At 45.1% G+C, this 18,442-nt stretch overlaps 1 protein-coding gene across 1 annotated transcript in view; it reads right to left on the bottom strand.

Annotated features, from left to right (window-relative positions):
• The window catches only part of Lmx1a (LIM homeobox transcription factor 1 alpha), a 147,584-nt gene that overhangs the window by 39,584 nt on the left and 89,558 nt on the right, over nt 1–18,442 (bottom strand). The window contains exon 4 of the mRNA XM_010633919.1: nt 6,286–6,518. Coding sequence (XP_010632221.1) covers nt 6,286–6,518 — 233 coding nt within the window. The remainder of the gene's footprint in view (nt 1–6,285; nt 6,519–18,442) is intronic.

The raw sequence follows: 18,442 nt of genomic DNA, 5'->3' as shown, positions 1-18,442 counted from the left end.
AAATTTTACCTCAAAACATATACTTTGTGTTTAAAGGCAGATTTTAAAAATTACTGCACAGGACAATCTCAGGTGACATCTAATTTTAAAAGGAAACATGAAGACAAGAAGGGTAGTTAAATAAGCAACATGCCCACAACCACCTCACTCCAGGTCAAAACAACTAATGAAATCGGGGATTGGTCAGGACCCATGACAAGTAGCAGCAATCCCGCTGTACCATTTAGACTACATATGGAAGAGTGTAGGCCCTTCTTCCCGGTAGATTTCAAAGAGAATGTCGTATTTTCACAGATAAAGCAATATGCCTCCTATAAGGGCTTGTTGGAAGAGCAGGCAAAAGTAGAAAGGAAAAGATTTCGCGAGTCTCATAGATCTCACAGGCAGGAGTTCTGTCTTCCACCTTAAGGCTGCCACATGTAGGGGAACAGACACTGACTTATTTTATGAGGATCTGAAAGTAGAGGAGCCAAGACCAAGGTTGAAGGTTACATACAGACCAAGGCAGACACTGGGGCTCAATATAAAAATTCTAGTAAAATACTGCAGAATCTGGGGTTAAGTGCTCCTGTGATGTTGTGAAACACATAGTGGCCCTTGTCCAGTGTCCTGTCAAAAAGCTCCTAAAACTTCTGAAGTCTCTAGAATGACAAGAATACCTTTTGTATGCTAATGCGATGAGTAGGGCCTGGGGGCCACTACACAGCTGCAGAGCAGGGCTGGTCCCTGGAAAGACCCAGGCAGGATTAGAGTGGTAGACTTGCAGTCCCACTCACCAGCCTTGGGCAGGGGAGAGGGGATAAAGGCTGAGGTGATTGCTAATGGCCAATGACATAATCAATCACATTATGTAATGAAGACCCCATAAAAAACCCAGAAGGACAAAGGTCTGCGTAGATTCCAGACAGCTGAACACAGGGAAGCTTTCAGTGGTGACATCCCAGAGTGAGGACAGGAGCTCCAGACCCTCCCCACACACCTCGCCCTGTACATCTCTTCACCAGGCTTTTCATCTATGTCCCTGAAAATACCTTTGTAATAAATGGGTAAACCTAAGTAAGATGTTTCCCTGAGTTCTGTGAACCGCTCTAACAACTTAAGTGACCTGAGTAGGAATCCTGAAACCCATGGTTTATAGCCAGTAGGTCAGGAGTGCAGGTGACAACCTTCAACTTGGGACTGGTATCTAAGCACAGGGGACAGTTTCGTGAGCCTGGAGCCTTTAACCTGTGGAATCTGACATTATCTCTAGGTAGACAGCGTCAGCATTGAATTGAACCAACAGCCCACTTGCCTGATGGCATGTGAGGAAAACTCCTGCACGTTTACAGTCAGCATTGAGCAGAAGGTAGACGAAAAAGTGCATGGATTTGTCCCCTACTATCCCCTTAGATTCCCCGATGGCTGAGATGCTCAAGCAGAGGCTGGAGGAGCATCTGGTGAAGTGTGAACTGGATCACCTTCAAAGCACTTACCACTGCGAGATCACCTTCTCTGGCGAAGGAGATCTGAGGCCTAAATGTCACGAGATCTCTTCTGGAATCCCTAGACATCCAAGGTGCCCCATGAGCCAATGAAAATTGTCTGTCTTTGGCTACAAATCCCATCCATTTGCTTGGGAGGCTGCTTCGAGGCCGCCGGCAAAGCAGAGACCAGGACAGAAGAGACCGGGCCATATCAAAAAAGACCATCTAAATAAATCAATAAATATCTTTTACAAAATAGACCATCCACCAGCTGAAGACCTCCTGGCTTTGGCGTCCTGCATAGCTGTAAGCCTGTCATGTGCTCTTGTATTAAATCAGCGGGTACCATAAAATTACAGACTTGAGTATCCCGGACGGAAGAAGGCCGAGTGGTCATTGATGCAATTTCCCACCAACCGTAATTAAAATGTTAAAGAACAGGCAAGCTCACTCCCCATGGAAGTAGACCAGCGGGCACAAGTGTCAGACATGGACCTACTTTATACTGAGCCAGAATCTGTCATTTCACTCTCGGTACCAGGTGTGCCACCTTGGGTGTGACTCTCATGATGCCCATTAGACTTATTTTTACAAAGCTAAATATATTGTTTCTTCAGCTATTTATCATTTATTTAACAAGGAGTTAATTACTCTCTGCAAGACTCTTCCAAGTCACTGGCCTACTAAAGGACATCATTTAAAATGAGCTTGTGAATTCTAAATGTTCTCTGACCAATACTAAAAAAGGGACCATATTGGATGTTAGGGACACTATAGTTCTAGTAACATAGCTTAAGACTTTTTGGATCCTATTGGCTACATCATCAACTATAAACCCACATGGAATTCTATCAAGACAGGCCAGGTTTCATACACTTTCAGTAGGATTGTGGGACCTGGGGATGAGATTTCCATCTCCCCAACTTTGTGGTCTTCTAGCTTGTCAAATCATTCAGAACATGGAGCGTATCGGCTGCCACTACAGCATTCCCTGCCAGGACTGTGTCACCTGCAAATGGTATCTTCATCCAAGTCGTTGATAAAAATGTTAAAAGATGACAAGACAGTCAGTCATTCACTCAACAAATATTTGTCAAGCACCTACAATATGTAAGACATTCAGGACAGAAACAAGAGGAACAACTGTATTTGTATGGGGACAACTTTTAAAACAGCTTTCTATGAAGCCCTTATATGAGGTGGATATCTTTTTTTTTTAAGATTTAGCTAAACTCATTAGATATTTATTGATCACTTATTCTTCTCCTGGTATCATGCTAAGCTTTACAAAAGACACAAAAAATTAAAAGCTACAGACCTGTTCTAAAAATCTGCCCTCATTAGTGAGGCAAGCTGGACATACAAAACATTTTATGACAGGCAGCATTTATACAATTCATAAAATGAGGGGTCAACAATATCACTTTAAAGCTCCAAAAGCAATCATAGGTTTCTAGAGATGGGTCTCCTAGGACCTCCCTCCTGCCCTCACACCACACCAAGTCAGAGTCAACACGCGTAAGGTGTATTTCTTGGTAATTTTAGCCTTTGTTGGATCCAGTCATTAGAGTGAAATTCCAACATTCCTGTGCCTAGTTGAAAGTTGCTTTCTTGTACCTCTTTAGTACAAATACTCAACAATTTTATTAAATCAATGAATAAATTCTCATCTCTCTAAAATCAGAAGAAATTTTGGTCTGATTTGATCATCTGAAGGCAACGATCACGTCACCTAATTTTCATTTTTTAGGCTACATGTCCACAATTCCTCCACTAGACATGGTTTTGAGATCTCCCCACCCTTAAATAATTGTCATGTAACAAACATTCACTGAAGATGTGATTACTGAATGATACACAAATGAATGGCCTGGAAAGCTCAGGTCTGTCTAAATTAGTCTCAAAGAGAAAAGCTCAGAAATGAACACCTTGCTGGAAACGTGATGAGACAAGACCTGTTGCTGTTCCTCTGCTCTGGATATCATAATGCTATTTTTGATGGCTTAGATTCAGCTTTGGTTTTGTTATTTGAGGGAGGGGGCAGTAACAATGCAATGCCTCACTCTGAGTTCAAATAAAATCTTGCAAACCTTAAAAGTGTGACCAACTGACTAACTTAGGGATCAAGCCCTACGTAGTCACGCATAAAGAAAGGTGACACCACAGTGTTTATTATCACGTGAACAGAATGTAGGTCCCTCTAGGTGTGCAAGTCTTTCTAAGGTTATGCTGGTATTCTCACCACCACGACACCAAAGCTCCTTTGGAACTGCAAGATTTTGCATTATCTGGGAAGAGGTTTTTATAGTTTACATCTGAAAATATTCCCCCGAAGTCTCATATGCTCAGAGATGGGGCCTGGTTGGAGCGGTCAGGACAGTGGGGGTGTGCTCTGAAGGGATGTAATCTTGTCCCCGCCTCCTTCCTTCTCTCTCTGCTTCCTGGCTGCCATGAGATAAGCAGCTCACCTCCTCTAGGTCCTTCCACCAAGCCATTTCTGTCTTGGAGCAATCCAACCATGGACTGACCCCACTGGAAAGTATAGGCCAAACAAACTTTTCCTTCTTTAAATTGTGTGTGTGTCAGGTACTTTATTCAAACAAGAAAGTACAAAGGTCTTATGGGCAGGCAGAGCAGAACACCTGAAGGAAAACTGAAGTGTTGCCTAAGGGTGAGTTGGCCTTATACCAAGATGCAACCATTACGTTCAGTGTAGAATGCGTCTAATTTCCTGGGAAGATCCTCCATATGTCAATGCCAGGTTTCTGGGCAAAGAGAATTTCCCTTAAACCAAAATAAAACCAGGAAATCTTGAAACCACTAGGCCCCAGAGAAGTTGCCCAGGTATCTGCTCACTTAAGACTGCAGGCAAGAATGGGAAAGAAGAACCAGCAGAGGTAAAAGAAACCATTACCCAGCAGAAACCCAGCACCAGCAGTGACTCCGCACTGGGCTTCTGCATGCACCATCTTGTTTGTTTCCCAAAACAGGTGCAATGGTCACTATTTCACAGTTGTGGAAATGGAGGCGTGGAGTGGCTCAAAAACTCTCCCAAAGTCACAGATGTAAGTGCGTCAGCCAGGATAAGGCACCCCACCTGCCTGTCTCCAAAGGTCTGGTACTTAAACACCAGCCCATGGTGCTTTTGTTTCTTGGTTTATTCATTCTCTAACAGAGTTGATGCTCAGTGTCCTGACCTGTGGGATATAGGTCCCTGGGGACACAGCGGTAAATGAGACACAGGCTGTCCCTCCGGGAGCTTAGATAGCTGGCAAGAATGACCATCAACTACTTTGAAATGGTAGAAATGAGTCAGCAAACATGGAGGGTAGAGTCCCCCAGCATGGGGGAGTTTTCCTTGTGAAACAGACCCCAGATGGAAGTGTAAAGGATGTGCTAGCAAGATAAAGGAGTGTGACAATGAGACAGAGAAGGATAAGACCCTTACACCTTGTTAGGGAGTGAGAGCCTCTAACAGATGCTAGTGTTGAGCAAAACTAAATATAAAGCAGGAGGGGCAGAGAGTCCCAGAGAAGCTGGAAAGGTGGGGCAGAGGGAGTTTACAGAGCACCTGGTCAGTGTGCTGGGGTCAGAACTGGGCCGGAAATGCAAGGGGGAGAACTAGCAAATAGTATCACCTCATGGATTCTTTCTTTTTTCCCTGGTACTGGGGCTTGAATCAAGGGCCTCTTCCCTGAGCTACATCCCCAGTCTTTTATAGTTTTCTCTTAAGACAGGGTCTTGCTAAGTTGCTGAGTTTCCCAGGCTGGGCTCCAACTTACAATCCTTATGACTCAGCCTCCCAGCGAGCTGGGATTCCATGCATGCATCATCATACACAGGTGAAGCACGTAGATTCTTGAGCAAAAGCCAACACTACTTCAAGAAGACAAACACCTGGAAAAGGCACTTAATTTGGACAGTTTCAATTTCAACTGAAAGTTTTCAGTTTCAATTCTCTGGCCCCATGACACCTGCTCTGTAAAATCTCCGCACTTCTCCTATCGTCTCTCTTTCTCCGCCACTGCGGGCAATGTGGGTAGGGAACAAGCAGGTGAGAAAGAGGACGAACACGTACATTCTGATTCCTTTCCTTGTGTGACCCATCATCCAGCTGACTCACTTGACAGATGAGGAAAGAAAGACAGAAAAGTTCAATGATTGTCACTAAATTCATCACGAATGTCTCTGATCCATCATTCCCTTTAATACAACCCCATACTGCACATTATACATAGTAATATCTGTGATCCCAACAAGGCTTGGCACTGCACAAAGTACATTTGTCCACCACATAACCTCAGGTTTCGCCTCCTCTTCTGCTTTGGCTAATGGGACACTGACAGAGGCTGGAAATGTGCTTGTGTGGTTCAACATGCCTGCGTGCACTCTGACCAGTGCTAGGAGATCATGCCCTGTAGGTGCTCCTCTTCTGGACCACAGAAAATATCACACAGAGTGGACCTGAACCTGGTGTAAGCCTAGAGCTAAGCTCAGCTGAGCCCAGCTAACTTGAAGAGCTTCAGCCTGAAGCAGAGTCACTCCACTGAACCTGGAGACAATGGATATGTGAATAAGTGTTATGGTTTGATGCCTTTGAATGCAGGGGAAATTTGTTACCCAGAATCATCATGGCAGTAGCTGATTGGTGAGAGATGATTCAGATCTTAGAAAAAGAGTTACTGAAATACGCAGAACTGCCTTGCCTTGGAGGTAGGTTGCCCAGACAGCTGGCTCTCTGGGAAGGAAGCAACACAGATGGCCACCTCGCTCTGTTCTGTCATCCCACTGAAACCCCTGCCCACTACACGACACTCACCTGAGTCTGAGGCTGCTGGGCTCACCAGGCTGAGCAGCTCCCGCTCCTTCTCATAGTCCCCTTTGCAGAGCAGCTGCCCCTCCTTCAGGACAAACTCATCACCCTTCTGAAGCTGCCGCTCACAGACACAACAGCAGAAGCAGCTCAGGTGGTACACGCTCTTCTGGGCCCGCATAACAAACTCATTGGGTGCGATGGCCTCAAAGCAGCCCCCACATTTGACAGCAAATAGCCTGGCAGCAGGAGAGAGGGAGAGAGGACAGACACTGTGAGAAAGATCTGGTCCGGGCCCCAGTCTCCCCTTGGGTTAACAGCGAAAGGACTTCAAAGTCCTGGGTCAAGGAAGCTTGGACTGGAATATACTTGACACCCAGGAAATTCAGACTCTTCCTGGTCACTCCACATCTGTAACAAGCCAGGGTGGCCTAAGAAAGACCTAAAGTTTTTTGTTTTTAAAATCTTGTCTGGTGATACCACAACTGCATTTGTCAAAGGTGTGGCATAAGCACTAAGTGATGTATTCGAAAAATTTTCTGGCATTCGTTATAGCATTCATTTTACTACTTCCAGAATAAAGAGCTGTTTTGCTTCCTAAAGCTGTAGCACAATGGAGAAAGAGGGGCTCTGTGGAAAACATCCTCTGTGTTTGTCCCTACTCGCTGGAGTCGATGGGTATAGAAAGGTCAGATGGTGCAAGGGAGAGAATGGCAAGGAGGGACAGTGTCCAGGGTGGGCACAAAGGAGCCCACACCACTCCGCTCTTCACAGAGACAGAAGACAGGAGCTGACTCTGAGTACCTGCAGGAGCTGGTGCCGGCTTGTTCTGCTCATAAGCTCTACCTCAGGAGGAGCTAAGGAACCATGAGTACCGAAGAGCATTTTCCTGCACACAGGAACATGACCACGGCCGCCTCAAGGTGGCCAATCCCGTCTAGAAAGCGTCTTCACACACTCACTCAGTCATTTCATCCTCTGTTTTTTCATCCTTTCATTTATTCACAAGCATTCACCATGCACAAACTCCACATTTTCACAGGGAAAGGAAGCCAGCGCCCAACAGCATTCACTACAGGTGCAAGTGTATAGAGAATATCTGCTGTGTGTCAGGCATTGTTGTAGACGTAGGTGGATACAAGACAAATCCCCCACCCCACAGAGTAAACAAAAAATACATTAGTTAATAGATAAATAATGTCTACCCTTCAGGATTTAAGAACAATACAAAGCAGTGTCCTGTGATACCACACAGAATGATATAAAGCTATGGCATATATAAAAACGTTATGATAGTCAGTAGTTTCCCAACCATGAAATTGGACTCATTTATAGCTTTAAACGACTCGTGGCAAACACTGTGTTTATCTTGGAAGACCCTGGAAGAAGGGAAGCATTTTGGGGGGTGGAGCAAAGAGGAAGCTGAGGAGAAATTCCCAAGGACACAGGACACACAGATGGGCACGAAAGAAAAGGGAAGCCATTCAAGCACTTTGAGCAGTGGAGGCCAGGGGCTTGGAGCAGTGAATGGAGTCACCTGCCACGAAGCCACGAGGAGCAATCTCCTGGGGCAGGGGCCAAGCCGCAAGAGTAGGAGGCCACGTGCTGTCTTACTTCTGACACGCGCCTTCAGCCACCACACCCACCCTTCCTGGCCTCGGCCACGGGGAGTACCTGAGAAACACCAACGCTGATGTTCCGCCTCTCAGATTCAGAAAGGAGGGTGAGGCTGGGGATAGTCCAGAGAGCTGGTAGGGCTCTTTCACCACTAACAAAGTGTGCTAGAACCCTAAACCGGAACTCCAGGTACTAGAAGCCCTTCTGTCCTCTTCCTTCCTCCAGGTGCCCTGTGTGGTTTTCCTGTCTCTCCGGCAACCTCACATCAGTCCCTGAAGTGTTTGCCTTTCCTCCCTTCTCCCTGCCTCCTGTGTTGCTGGACACCATGCATTAGGTAGAAAAACTACCCAGTTCATCTTTGGGCCCCAAGTCCCCAGTCACTGTTTGCCAACCTGAGCAAACTCATCAGGGCCTTTCCAGGAGCTGGTCAAAGGGCCTTTGTCCCCACGCCCTGCTTCTCCTCCCCTTCCCCAGGAACGGACTGTTAAACAGACTCAAGGCAAACTCCCAGGGAGTCAACAAGCACTTGAGAATGTGCAGCAGCAGGTGGTAGCATCTGTGCTTGTCTAACTTCTACCCCCTTAATCTCCTCTTTCTCTTCCCCTTTCTTTTCGTTGCCTACTCCAAAATTTTCCCCGAAATTGGAGAAGGGAGGGTTGGAGTGAATCAACCATGAAAGCCTGCCATGTTGACGGGGAAGTGGCAGGAGTTCTCTGTGCTCAAATCCTGAAGTGGTCACGGTCACTGGGGATCACAGGCCCACAGAGGGGCAGTCCTGCTCCTCTCCATCAGCTCTCCCCTCCTGGGTCCAAACCAGGTCACCCTCAGCTCTGTAAGCCTCTCTCAGTTCTGAGAAATTCAAGGAGCAAAGGCACATGCAGCCCACACCTGTGTGCCAGATGTGTACACAGATGTACTGGTACCACTGTGGACCCAGCTGCCGACTGCACACCTCCCACAAGTTGTTTTCTCTAAGGCTCAGACAAGCAGAGAAAAGGATTTGTTCAAAAGTCCAGGTCCTAATTAAAACACAGCCTGTCTTCTCCTAATACTCTGGATGCATCCCCCATGGTTACTTCCCCCTCTGAATGCTAATGAGACCTCGCTCCGGGTTCAGAGCCTGGCAGACGGTGCCATGGAGAGCTGGGCAAGGTTTCCAGAATCATCAGATACCCAAGTTTTCTCATCATCAGAAAGTCTCCTACCTCTCAAAGCTCATCCCCTGTTTGCACCTCACTCTCTCACCTGTAAAATGAGAATCACGGTATCTTCCTTATGAAAAAGCACTGGGTGCACTACCTGCTTCAGAGACTAAGCCCTCAGCACTATCTTCCCTCTACTGAGTCCCCTCTGAGTAAGGCCCCGGAGACACTGTGATAAACAAGGCCACCCCAACCTTAGGGAACTCACTTTCTCCAGCAGGCAGCAGGCTTTAAATGAACAGCCACGCGTGGGTATATTTAAGTAGCTGGGAAAAGGCACAAAGGAGAGACCCACCCACCTCGTTTAGGCTAGCAGTCACTGATTATTCTACCTTCTTTTTCTTTGTTCTTGCTTTTCCTCTTCCTCCATACTCCTTCTGCTGTTTCCCCTGTGCTCTGCCAGGCGGGAAAGTAGAGGCTGACGGAAGCTCCACCCAATGATGCCCTGCTTACACCTTTTCTTGAATAGCCACCGATTATGAGAGGCAAATGACAGTGCCCAGGCTCGCAGCACTCACCACGTCCAAGCTGTGTGGCTAAAAGCCTGCATTCCTCCCCTGCTAAAGACCAGCTGGTCCCTACCCTTCTGAGAACCTGTATGTGAGGACTTTGTGACCTGTAAGTATAGCACAACTCTTAGGCATTTTTCTTGGCCACTTCTGTTTTTATGACATTTAGGGATTTGCTTTTTTGCCCCAAATGTGTTTCTCACCTCTTAAGGGTTTCCTAACCCCGACCTAAGAGAGTCCTTCCTCCTCAGCAGGGTGACCACACCCAGCTTGCAAAGGCTCAACTTCATCTCCAGGGCACGGGGTTGTTCTGGGAGATGAACCCAAGGGGCGTCACACTCGGGGTGATGCTAGGCAGGGCGTGCTCTTCAGACCAAGCCACGGGCCCCACTTCCTCCCCGCTTGGGCTGAGGTCATCCGGCGAAGCAGATCTCTCCACTCTGCCCTGTGCCAGGGGCCACCGGGGAAAGCAAAAGAGGAAAAGCGAAGAAGTAGCCCAGGGAAATAGCCCGAATTCTGGAGCAACAAGACCCGTGCCTCTGTCCTTACCAAGAGCCTCAGAAAGGCCACCGCCTCTCCGTGGGCCTCTTGTTTCTTAACTCTCATTTCTTCATGAAAAGTACTGCCTGGGACCAGGTTTATGCCAGGAACTTGGAGGACAAAGAGGACTACATTTCCATTCCTTTTTGTCTCCTTGCCCCATGCCTTTCACCAGAGAAACCCATCTGCCCACACCTCAATCAAAACTCCAGTGTTTTGGCAGAACGTGGCCTTGCTAGAGCAATTCTCCAAACAAAATCTTTTCAAGCTCAGTATCATTTACACGTGGATGCAGGTAAAACAGTCAAGGCTAAGAGAGATGGTGTATACAGACAGAAAGACAGACATACACGCACTCTCACACTCTCCCACACACACCTCATAGATATGACTAATTATATATATATATATATAGTTTGATATAACAAATATATAGGCTGATTGTATATAATTTCGTATATGTTTATATAATGATATATACCTATACATATAGATATATAAAATATTGTAATGCTTTTTGGAAGATAACATTTTCCTATCCATCTTTCCTACACCATCTTTGAAATCCTCTAGTCTGAGTGATTTTTTATGTGTATATGTCTGTGATACAAAATAATTACATGTATCCTGGGATTTTACACATACACATGGAATCTTAATTCCCTTTACTTCTCTGTCCCCTCCCCTCTCCCATTTCCTCTGTCCCCAGATCCTCTTTCCATTTCCACCAAGTCTGCTGAATAATCTCTTAACTCATGCTCATCCTTATGTTCTACACTCTTATCACAGGGTTGGGAAGTACCGTAACTAAGAAGACATGAATATCTCAAAAGCAGATACAGCTGGGAGCAGCTGCCCACACCTGTGATACCAGCTACTAAAAGAGGTTGAGAACGGAGAATTATAAGTTCAAGACCAGCCTGGGCAACACAGGGAGACCTTATCTCAAAATAAAAATTTAAAAAGGGCTAGGGAAGTAGATGAATGACAGAGGACTTGATCAACACGTGTAAAGCTGTGGACAGTGGACTGGAAAAAAGTAGCTATAGAGGCTTGATCCTGAGAAACACTAGGGAACAGGTCTAAGGTATAAATAAAGAAGCTCAGATGATTCTTGCAGGAACTTTATATATGGGGTAACGTGGTAGGTCATTGTTTTCAATGTACAGTAAGTCCAGACTCACAAACAAGTTCCATTCCGGGAAAATTGTTGGTAAGTCAGAGTCGGTTGTAAGCTGACAAAGTGAGTCTTACACCTGTAAGAGTCTGATGTGCAAATGTTTGGAAGTGAGGGACTTACTGTATAAGGAGAAATGCAGGGATGGGTTGGACCCAGGAAAAACCAACGAAGTCCAGCTCGAGAGAGAATGAGTCACAGAAAAAGAGAGAAACACAAGGAGGCGACGTGGTGGCACTGATTAACTGAAGTCCAAGTTCTTAATCCCTCACTTGTTAGCTCTGAGACCTTGATTGGGCTATGTCAGCCTTAGTTTGCTCACCTATAAAATGGGGAAAAAAGAACCTACCTCATAGCATCCCCATAAAAATTAACTGAACTAATGGTTTAAGGCTGCTTAGCACAGTCCTTAGCATATGATAAATCCTCTATAAAATGCCCATTACTGCAATGGCAGTGGTGGTGATGATGATGGAGAAAAAAAGCTGACTATGAAATATGAGCAATGAATCAGTCTTTGCAAAGACGATAGTTCATAAACACAAAGGATAAAAGGATGAGGACTGGGGGAAGGCAGCACAGGAACGACAAAACTGGAGCTAGAGATACAGGCATGGTAGAGCCAGTTCTTCAATGTGGTGCTATGTGAGGACCTCTGACAGTGCCGGAGTTCCTGCCTGCTGCAATGGGCTCAGCTTAGGGCTCTCACGCGGCACCATCATGGGATTTACCTGTAACGCACCTTTCTGAGTATATCTGGAGGTCGTTTCTGGATGAGACTGGCTCTTGAATCAGTGGAATGAGGAAGGAAGGCCCCTCATCCAGTGCAGGGGGGTGCCGTCCAATCGGTTCAGCAGCCTGCAGACTCCAGGACTGCCGCCCGTGCCCCCAGGCCCTCGGGCCTCCAGCCCCCTGCTGAGAGCTCCACTTCCGCTGTCCTAGCTCTCCATCTCCCAGGTGGCATGTCACAGGTCGTGGGCCTTCTCAGCCTGCATAATCACGTGAGCCAATTCCCCTAAAAATCCTCTATTATGGATCTAAGCCTATCCCATTTCTTCCGTTTCTCTGGAGAACACTGACCGATATACCCACCCAGCAGTTCTCGCACAGTACCCTGCATTGCTTTCCTGTTTTACACATCAAAGTAAAAACCAAGAGAGAAACAGAGGCTTTGCTTTCTTCTTGGTATCAATGGACCCGACTTTTTGCCCGCGAACTGCCATGGCCTCCTCCAATCTCCCCCGTACCTGCCCCATCATCCACTGGACACCAGACACTTCATACACTGACACTCCCACATCCTCCCACCCAGCACATGACACCCTTCCCATAAACAGGCCTCATACAGATCACAGTTGCCTTGGGCAAACTCAGAGCTACCACATGGCAAGGCTTCAACAGCCATGAGGGTTGAGTGAGAAGGAAAAGGGAACACCATTATGATACATCAGAGAGTTCCTGACCAGTAGCATGTTTAGAAAGGCCAGTATTTTCATTCACCTTGACCCAAAGTCCTGCAGGCCTTAAAGGGATCTTCTCAAAGTCTCCACATCATAGACAATTGAACAATGAAATAAATTCACACAAGACTCATTCCAATTTGAGCCTGCTGGAGTATACTGTTTTGCCCCACGAAAATAAGAAATCAGAGCCATCTTCGTCTTGGATATTAGGCTACTACAGATCATGTCCAATTCCACAAGTAGCACTGAAACTAGTTTTGATCAGGCAGAGGAGTCTTTTGGTTTAGAAAGTAGGAGAGGGTCTCGGGCAGCTTCTTAACAAGAAGGCAGGAATCTGTGCTCAGTTTTCACCCTCTCCACCAGGGGGCAGCATAGCAGCGCTCATTAGGTGCCATGTTGACTTGGTAACTGAGGTCATCCAGGCAGAGACAGGGATTGGCCATAAGCCAAAACTGTCTGCTGGAAAATCTGCTGCTGCGAGTCTGGGAGACCATGTGGCTAAACTGAAGGAGAGATGGTGAGTGAAGAGTATTCAAAAGTATTGGGAACCAAAAGCATGGCTTGTGGCCTTAGAAGAAGTGACACGAGCAACCTTGTCAGCTGGCTCAAGGTCTCCGTCCTTGAGGCTGAGCCAACACCACCACAATAAGCCACTGAGCACATGGTCCTGAGGCGGTGGGAAAGTCTGCAGGGACAATAGAAGTGGCAGGATCTTCTACAGGAGACAGTCTTGAGCCTCTGCCTCGGTGAGAAAATGGAAAACAATAAATAGCTGGCAGAACCAATCAGAATCTCTGTCTCCCTGCGGTGCCTGGGGAGGACCATACAATGGATGAAGGAGAGGGAGAGAGGATTGCTAAGTGTGGTGCCTGGGAGGCAGCTTCGCCAATACGTGCAAAATAACACACACAGTTCTTCATCGTTCACAGGCATTGCTGGTAGTGGGTGGTTTACCTTGAAATGGTAGATCAAGAACTTTTCTTGTTCACAAGAGTCTCTGTTCAAGTCAGAAGACAAGGTTTAAAAAAGTTTTTTATTTTTCAAAACAGCCTTTGAAGTCTCGTAAAACATGAAGTCAAATCTCAGTTCTACTTCTAAGAACTTGAGCAAGTTACAGACTTTCTTAGAGGTTCAGCTTTCCTTATCTACAAAATGAGACCATAACTGTCTTATGAGACACTGCAGAGATTCAACAAGATGATATATTAAAGCATAAGACACACACACTAGCTGCTCTCCACAAGCAGTAGCGATTCACTCTTTACTGAAATCCATTTTAGATATCTGCCATATAAATACTTGTATAAGATAATTTATTTCAAGATAGCCAACTGAGCAAAAAACAGAATTTCACATGGATATCAATCAAGGCTTTGCTCATTATTATAACAAATTATATTTCAACAAGCACTCCTTATGCGATTAGAGAGGAGACCAGCAAACAAATATAAAAGGCAAATCCTTGAGAGGAAACAGAGGGTGCACTTCATTGGGGAAACTATGGCTATGGTCTATCCTAGCCCATGGCAAATATTGATATTAGCTACTCACTGTTGAGCAACACCCAAGTTCACTGTCTAACTCCCAGCATATGTTCAGGAAGTCAGCAGCTCCATCATTGGCCTACCAAAGCCAACAGTTGCAATTTAGTTAATGCTGGCATTATCCAGCAAATATTCAGAACAGACTCTTTCCCCATATCATTTGAGTTCTTAGGTGACCGTATCTTACCAAGGCCACTACCACTGTGTGGACCTTTCCTGAAACACTCAGGTTCCTGCCTTGCTCCCCTGGCTGTCAGACCCCTAAGAGATCAGTCAGCTTCATCCCTCCTCTTACAAATAGAGAGAACCAAGGCACAGGAAGGACAGTGGCCTAGGCCCCAAAGAGGGACAAGACTACTGAGATGACCATCCAGAGCCTGAGGCTGACTCAGTGATCAGAAAGCAAGAGGCTACGATATGGCCCAGCTAGAGACAGAAGTGTAGCTTTTCAGGCTGTTAAATGAGTGTATGTTATGTGATGAGCTGAATCAGTCGACATGGAGCAGGACAGTAAGTTTTTCCTTCTTGGGGGTTTTCTTCTCCCTCCCTCTCTTTCTTTGCCAAAACCTGGAAAGCACTTATGAATCAGGTCATAGAGTACAAGACTGTGGTGAAAGTGTGTATTCCAATAACTCAAGCCAAGGTGGCATGACTTATAAACTTTCCATATTGTCACAAAGACATCCAACAATGGCAAGAAACATAAAACAGACATACAGAAAATATATGTTTTCTCTTTAGGGAGCTAAAACTTTGAAAAATGCCAGTTTTTTCTTTCCTTTATTCTCATTAGCCCCCTGGGACACTCTTAAACATACCCAGGAAACAACAGAACAGAGGGAATGAGGTATTTTTAGCTGATATTCTGAGCAGAGATTCCTATTGTTCCACAATTTTTGGCTCAAGTACATGGCATGTGGCCAATACGATGTATATCCTTACAAAGAATGTGCGTTCCTGGGTCGTGTGTGTGTGTGTGTGTGTGTGTGTGTGTATAATAATAGGAATGATAGGGTTATTATTGATGATGTTTTGATGGGAAAGATTTTGGGGTCCCAGCAGGGGGCAACAAAGCTCTCCATGAATCTATTTGAATTGGTCACATCACTTTTCATTCATAATTGGTACTGCGCTGTACATCAAAGGGGAGAGTCAGATTGTCACAACTCAGTAACTCCTCATGGAATCAACTGATACCAATATCAAGAGCACTATATTTGGAACTAGATATATGTTGACAAGCCATGAGCGTGTTGCAAAGTCATCTGTAGCACTGCCTAGTACACAGTGATATGGAAAACTTCAACAGCCGCTACTGTCTCCCTCCTCCTCACAATGCCTATTTCTCAAGGATCATCTAGTCTTTAGGAGAAATAGGGAAAGAAAAACTCCCTGTGACAATGGAGTAAAAAATTTCTCACTGTGGCATAAAAGCTACAGGAAGCTGCTGAAGGCCTTTTCCTTTCTATGCAAAGGGTAGGGAACATCTCTGCATTATCTGAATTTGCAGAATGCCTTTAAAAGTTCAAGTATCTCAAAGCAACTGCTTATGCAACACCTCAGCTCTGAGGGAAGACACAAAGGGATGAGAGAGCCTGTCACCTGATCCTACGACCCTCATTGTTTAGTCATAAATCTGTCAGCACAGCAGGGTGACCCGTCTCTATCCCCAAATCCAACAGTGTGATGAAGCCCTGGGTCCTGCATCTCCCTTGAGCAGGGATCCTTCTTTCCCCCGAGACAATGCTGCATTCCTTCCTGTTAGACCTCAGCTGTCTTGGGAGCCAAGTCTGACCCAGTACTAATGACATGGTCCTTGTTTCTTGATGTTTTTATTTTTACTCCCATTTTTACCCTCTTTTCTTCAACTCTCTCCCCACTCATCAATTTTAACTCTCTCCCTTCCCATTAAAAACTGGCCACTATCAGGAAGATGAAAAATCTCAAATGTTCAAAAGGATGTGAAGATATGAGAACCCTTGTGCATGGTTAGTGAGAATGTAAAATCACACCGCCACTGTGGAATACTGTACGAAGGCCCCTCAAGAAGATGAATGCAGAACTACCATATAATCCAGCAATCTACTTCTGGACATATACGCAACGAAATGGAAAGCAAGGACTCAAAGAGATGTTTGCACATTTATGTTCATAGAAATATCAATCACAATAGCCAAAAAGGTGGACACAGATCAAAGTCCATCAACAGATAAACAGATAAATGAAATTCAATATGGATGCACAATGGGATGCTGTTTCACCTTAAAAAAAGAAGCAGGGTGTGACAGGGCACACTTGTAATCCTTGTACTCAGGGAGGCTGAAGCAAGAGGATTACAAGCTTGAGTCCCACATAGTCAACTTAGTAAGACCTTGTCTCAAAACTTTTAAAGTATTTTTAAATGACTGGTGACATGGTTCAGTGGCAGAGTACCCTTGGGCTCAATCCCCTATTACAGAGAAAGGAGAAGAAAAGAGGAGAGGAGAGGAAAGAGTCCTGATTCATGCTGTAATATTTCAGGGCTACTGTGCTATATAAAATAAGCCAGTCCCAAAAGAGAAACACTGTATGATTCCACTTATACAAGGTACCTAGAGAAGTCAAATTCATAGAGGCAAAAGTAGAATGGCTGTAGTTGGGGACTAGAAGGAGGGAACAGAGTGTTACTGCATAATGTGCAGCTTTTATTGTATACTGTCTCCGTTTTGCAATATAAAAAAGTTCTGAAGGTTAATGGGGGTGATTATAGCCCAATATTGTGAATATACTTAATGCAACTGAACTGTGCACTTAATAATGGTGGAGATGGTAAATTTTATATGTATTCTACTTCCAAAAAAAATCAAAAAATAGTCATATTCTTAAAACTTCCAAGGCACAATGATCTATGTCTATACTCTACTTTCTATAACTAAAATTTAGGTGGTGTAATCCCAAGTGAAACTCCCACCTGCCCAGCCTCTCTTGCAGCTAGGAACAGCCATGCTGGGTATGGTGGAGGGAAGGAGAGATTTGGGGTAAAGCTTCTCTTGATAAAATTAGACATCCTCAGTTGGCATATATATCCACCTTTTCTCTTTCCTCTGCCTGGATTTAAAATGCAGTGCCTGGAGATAACAGCCATATTAGCACTAAGAGATTGAAAGCAACCTGTTAAGGACGTAGAGCAAGAAGAGAGAAGCTTGAGTCTTTGAAAACTTCCTTGAACATTTGCACCACCACTTTGAACTTCTTGTCTCCTTTTTAGTCTGAAAAATAAAAGCTCTTTCTGATTGGCCCACTCTAGTCAGGGTAAAGTGATGAAGGCCAACTGAAACCTTGCTCTCATTCTTAGAGCCTGGCTGGCTAAAGGACGTCCCCATTCCATTTGCTGATTAGTGTGTCCTATAGTCTCACCTGGGGACAACTCTTCTGGCCAGGCACTAGCATTTATCACTTCACACCTACTCAAGAGTTATCACATTGTCTCTTTCCAAATATGTTTTGCATATATTGTTTTATTTCTCCAATTTAAGACAAATCATACCCCTTCTCTTGAACCACTTCTTCTACCACATACTTTCTCATTTATCTGATGACCTTTGTAGAAAACAATTTTTGAGAAATTACTTTTGTTTGCTATCTCCTGTTCCTTTCTTTTTAAAAAATTAATTGGTACATTTAAGGTATACAACATAATGACATTCATCAATAGAAATGTGCACCTTTACATAATTCACCTTGGTTCTTATTGTTTCCCCCATTCCTCTCTTTCAAGGCTAGTCCAGTCGAGCACTTGTCCCAGTTTCTCTAACGAAACTGTAGCATGATGGTCACTATGACCTCCATATTGTTCAGTTCTCCTCATGCTGAGTTCATCACCAGGAAGTGACATCACCCTTCCTTAGCCTCCAGGACCCCTTTATTCTTATTTTTCCTCCTATCTCATTGGTCATCGCTTCTTGATCTCCTTTGTTAGTTCCTCCTCATCTCCCTGACCTTGAAATGTTTAGTTCTAGAGGGCCGTGGATTTAGCTCAGTGGTTCTACCACCTGCCTTGCAAGCGCAAGGACCCGAGTTTGATCCCAGATACCAAAAACAAAGAAGAAGTGTTTAGGTCTCATCTGTACCT

Source organism: Fukomys damarensis, unplaced genomic scaffold, assembly GCF_012274545.1.
Source record: "Fukomys damarensis isolate Sample0158 unplaced genomic scaffold, DMR_v1.0_HiC HiC_scaffold_19, whole genome shotgun sequence".
Classification (NCBI taxonomy): domain Eukaryota; kingdom Metazoa; phylum Chordata; class Mammalia; order Rodentia; family Bathyergidae; genus Fukomys; species Fukomys damarensis.
Note: the sequence above shows the minus strand (reverse complement) of the source record. Positions and strands in the feature narration are given on the sequence as shown.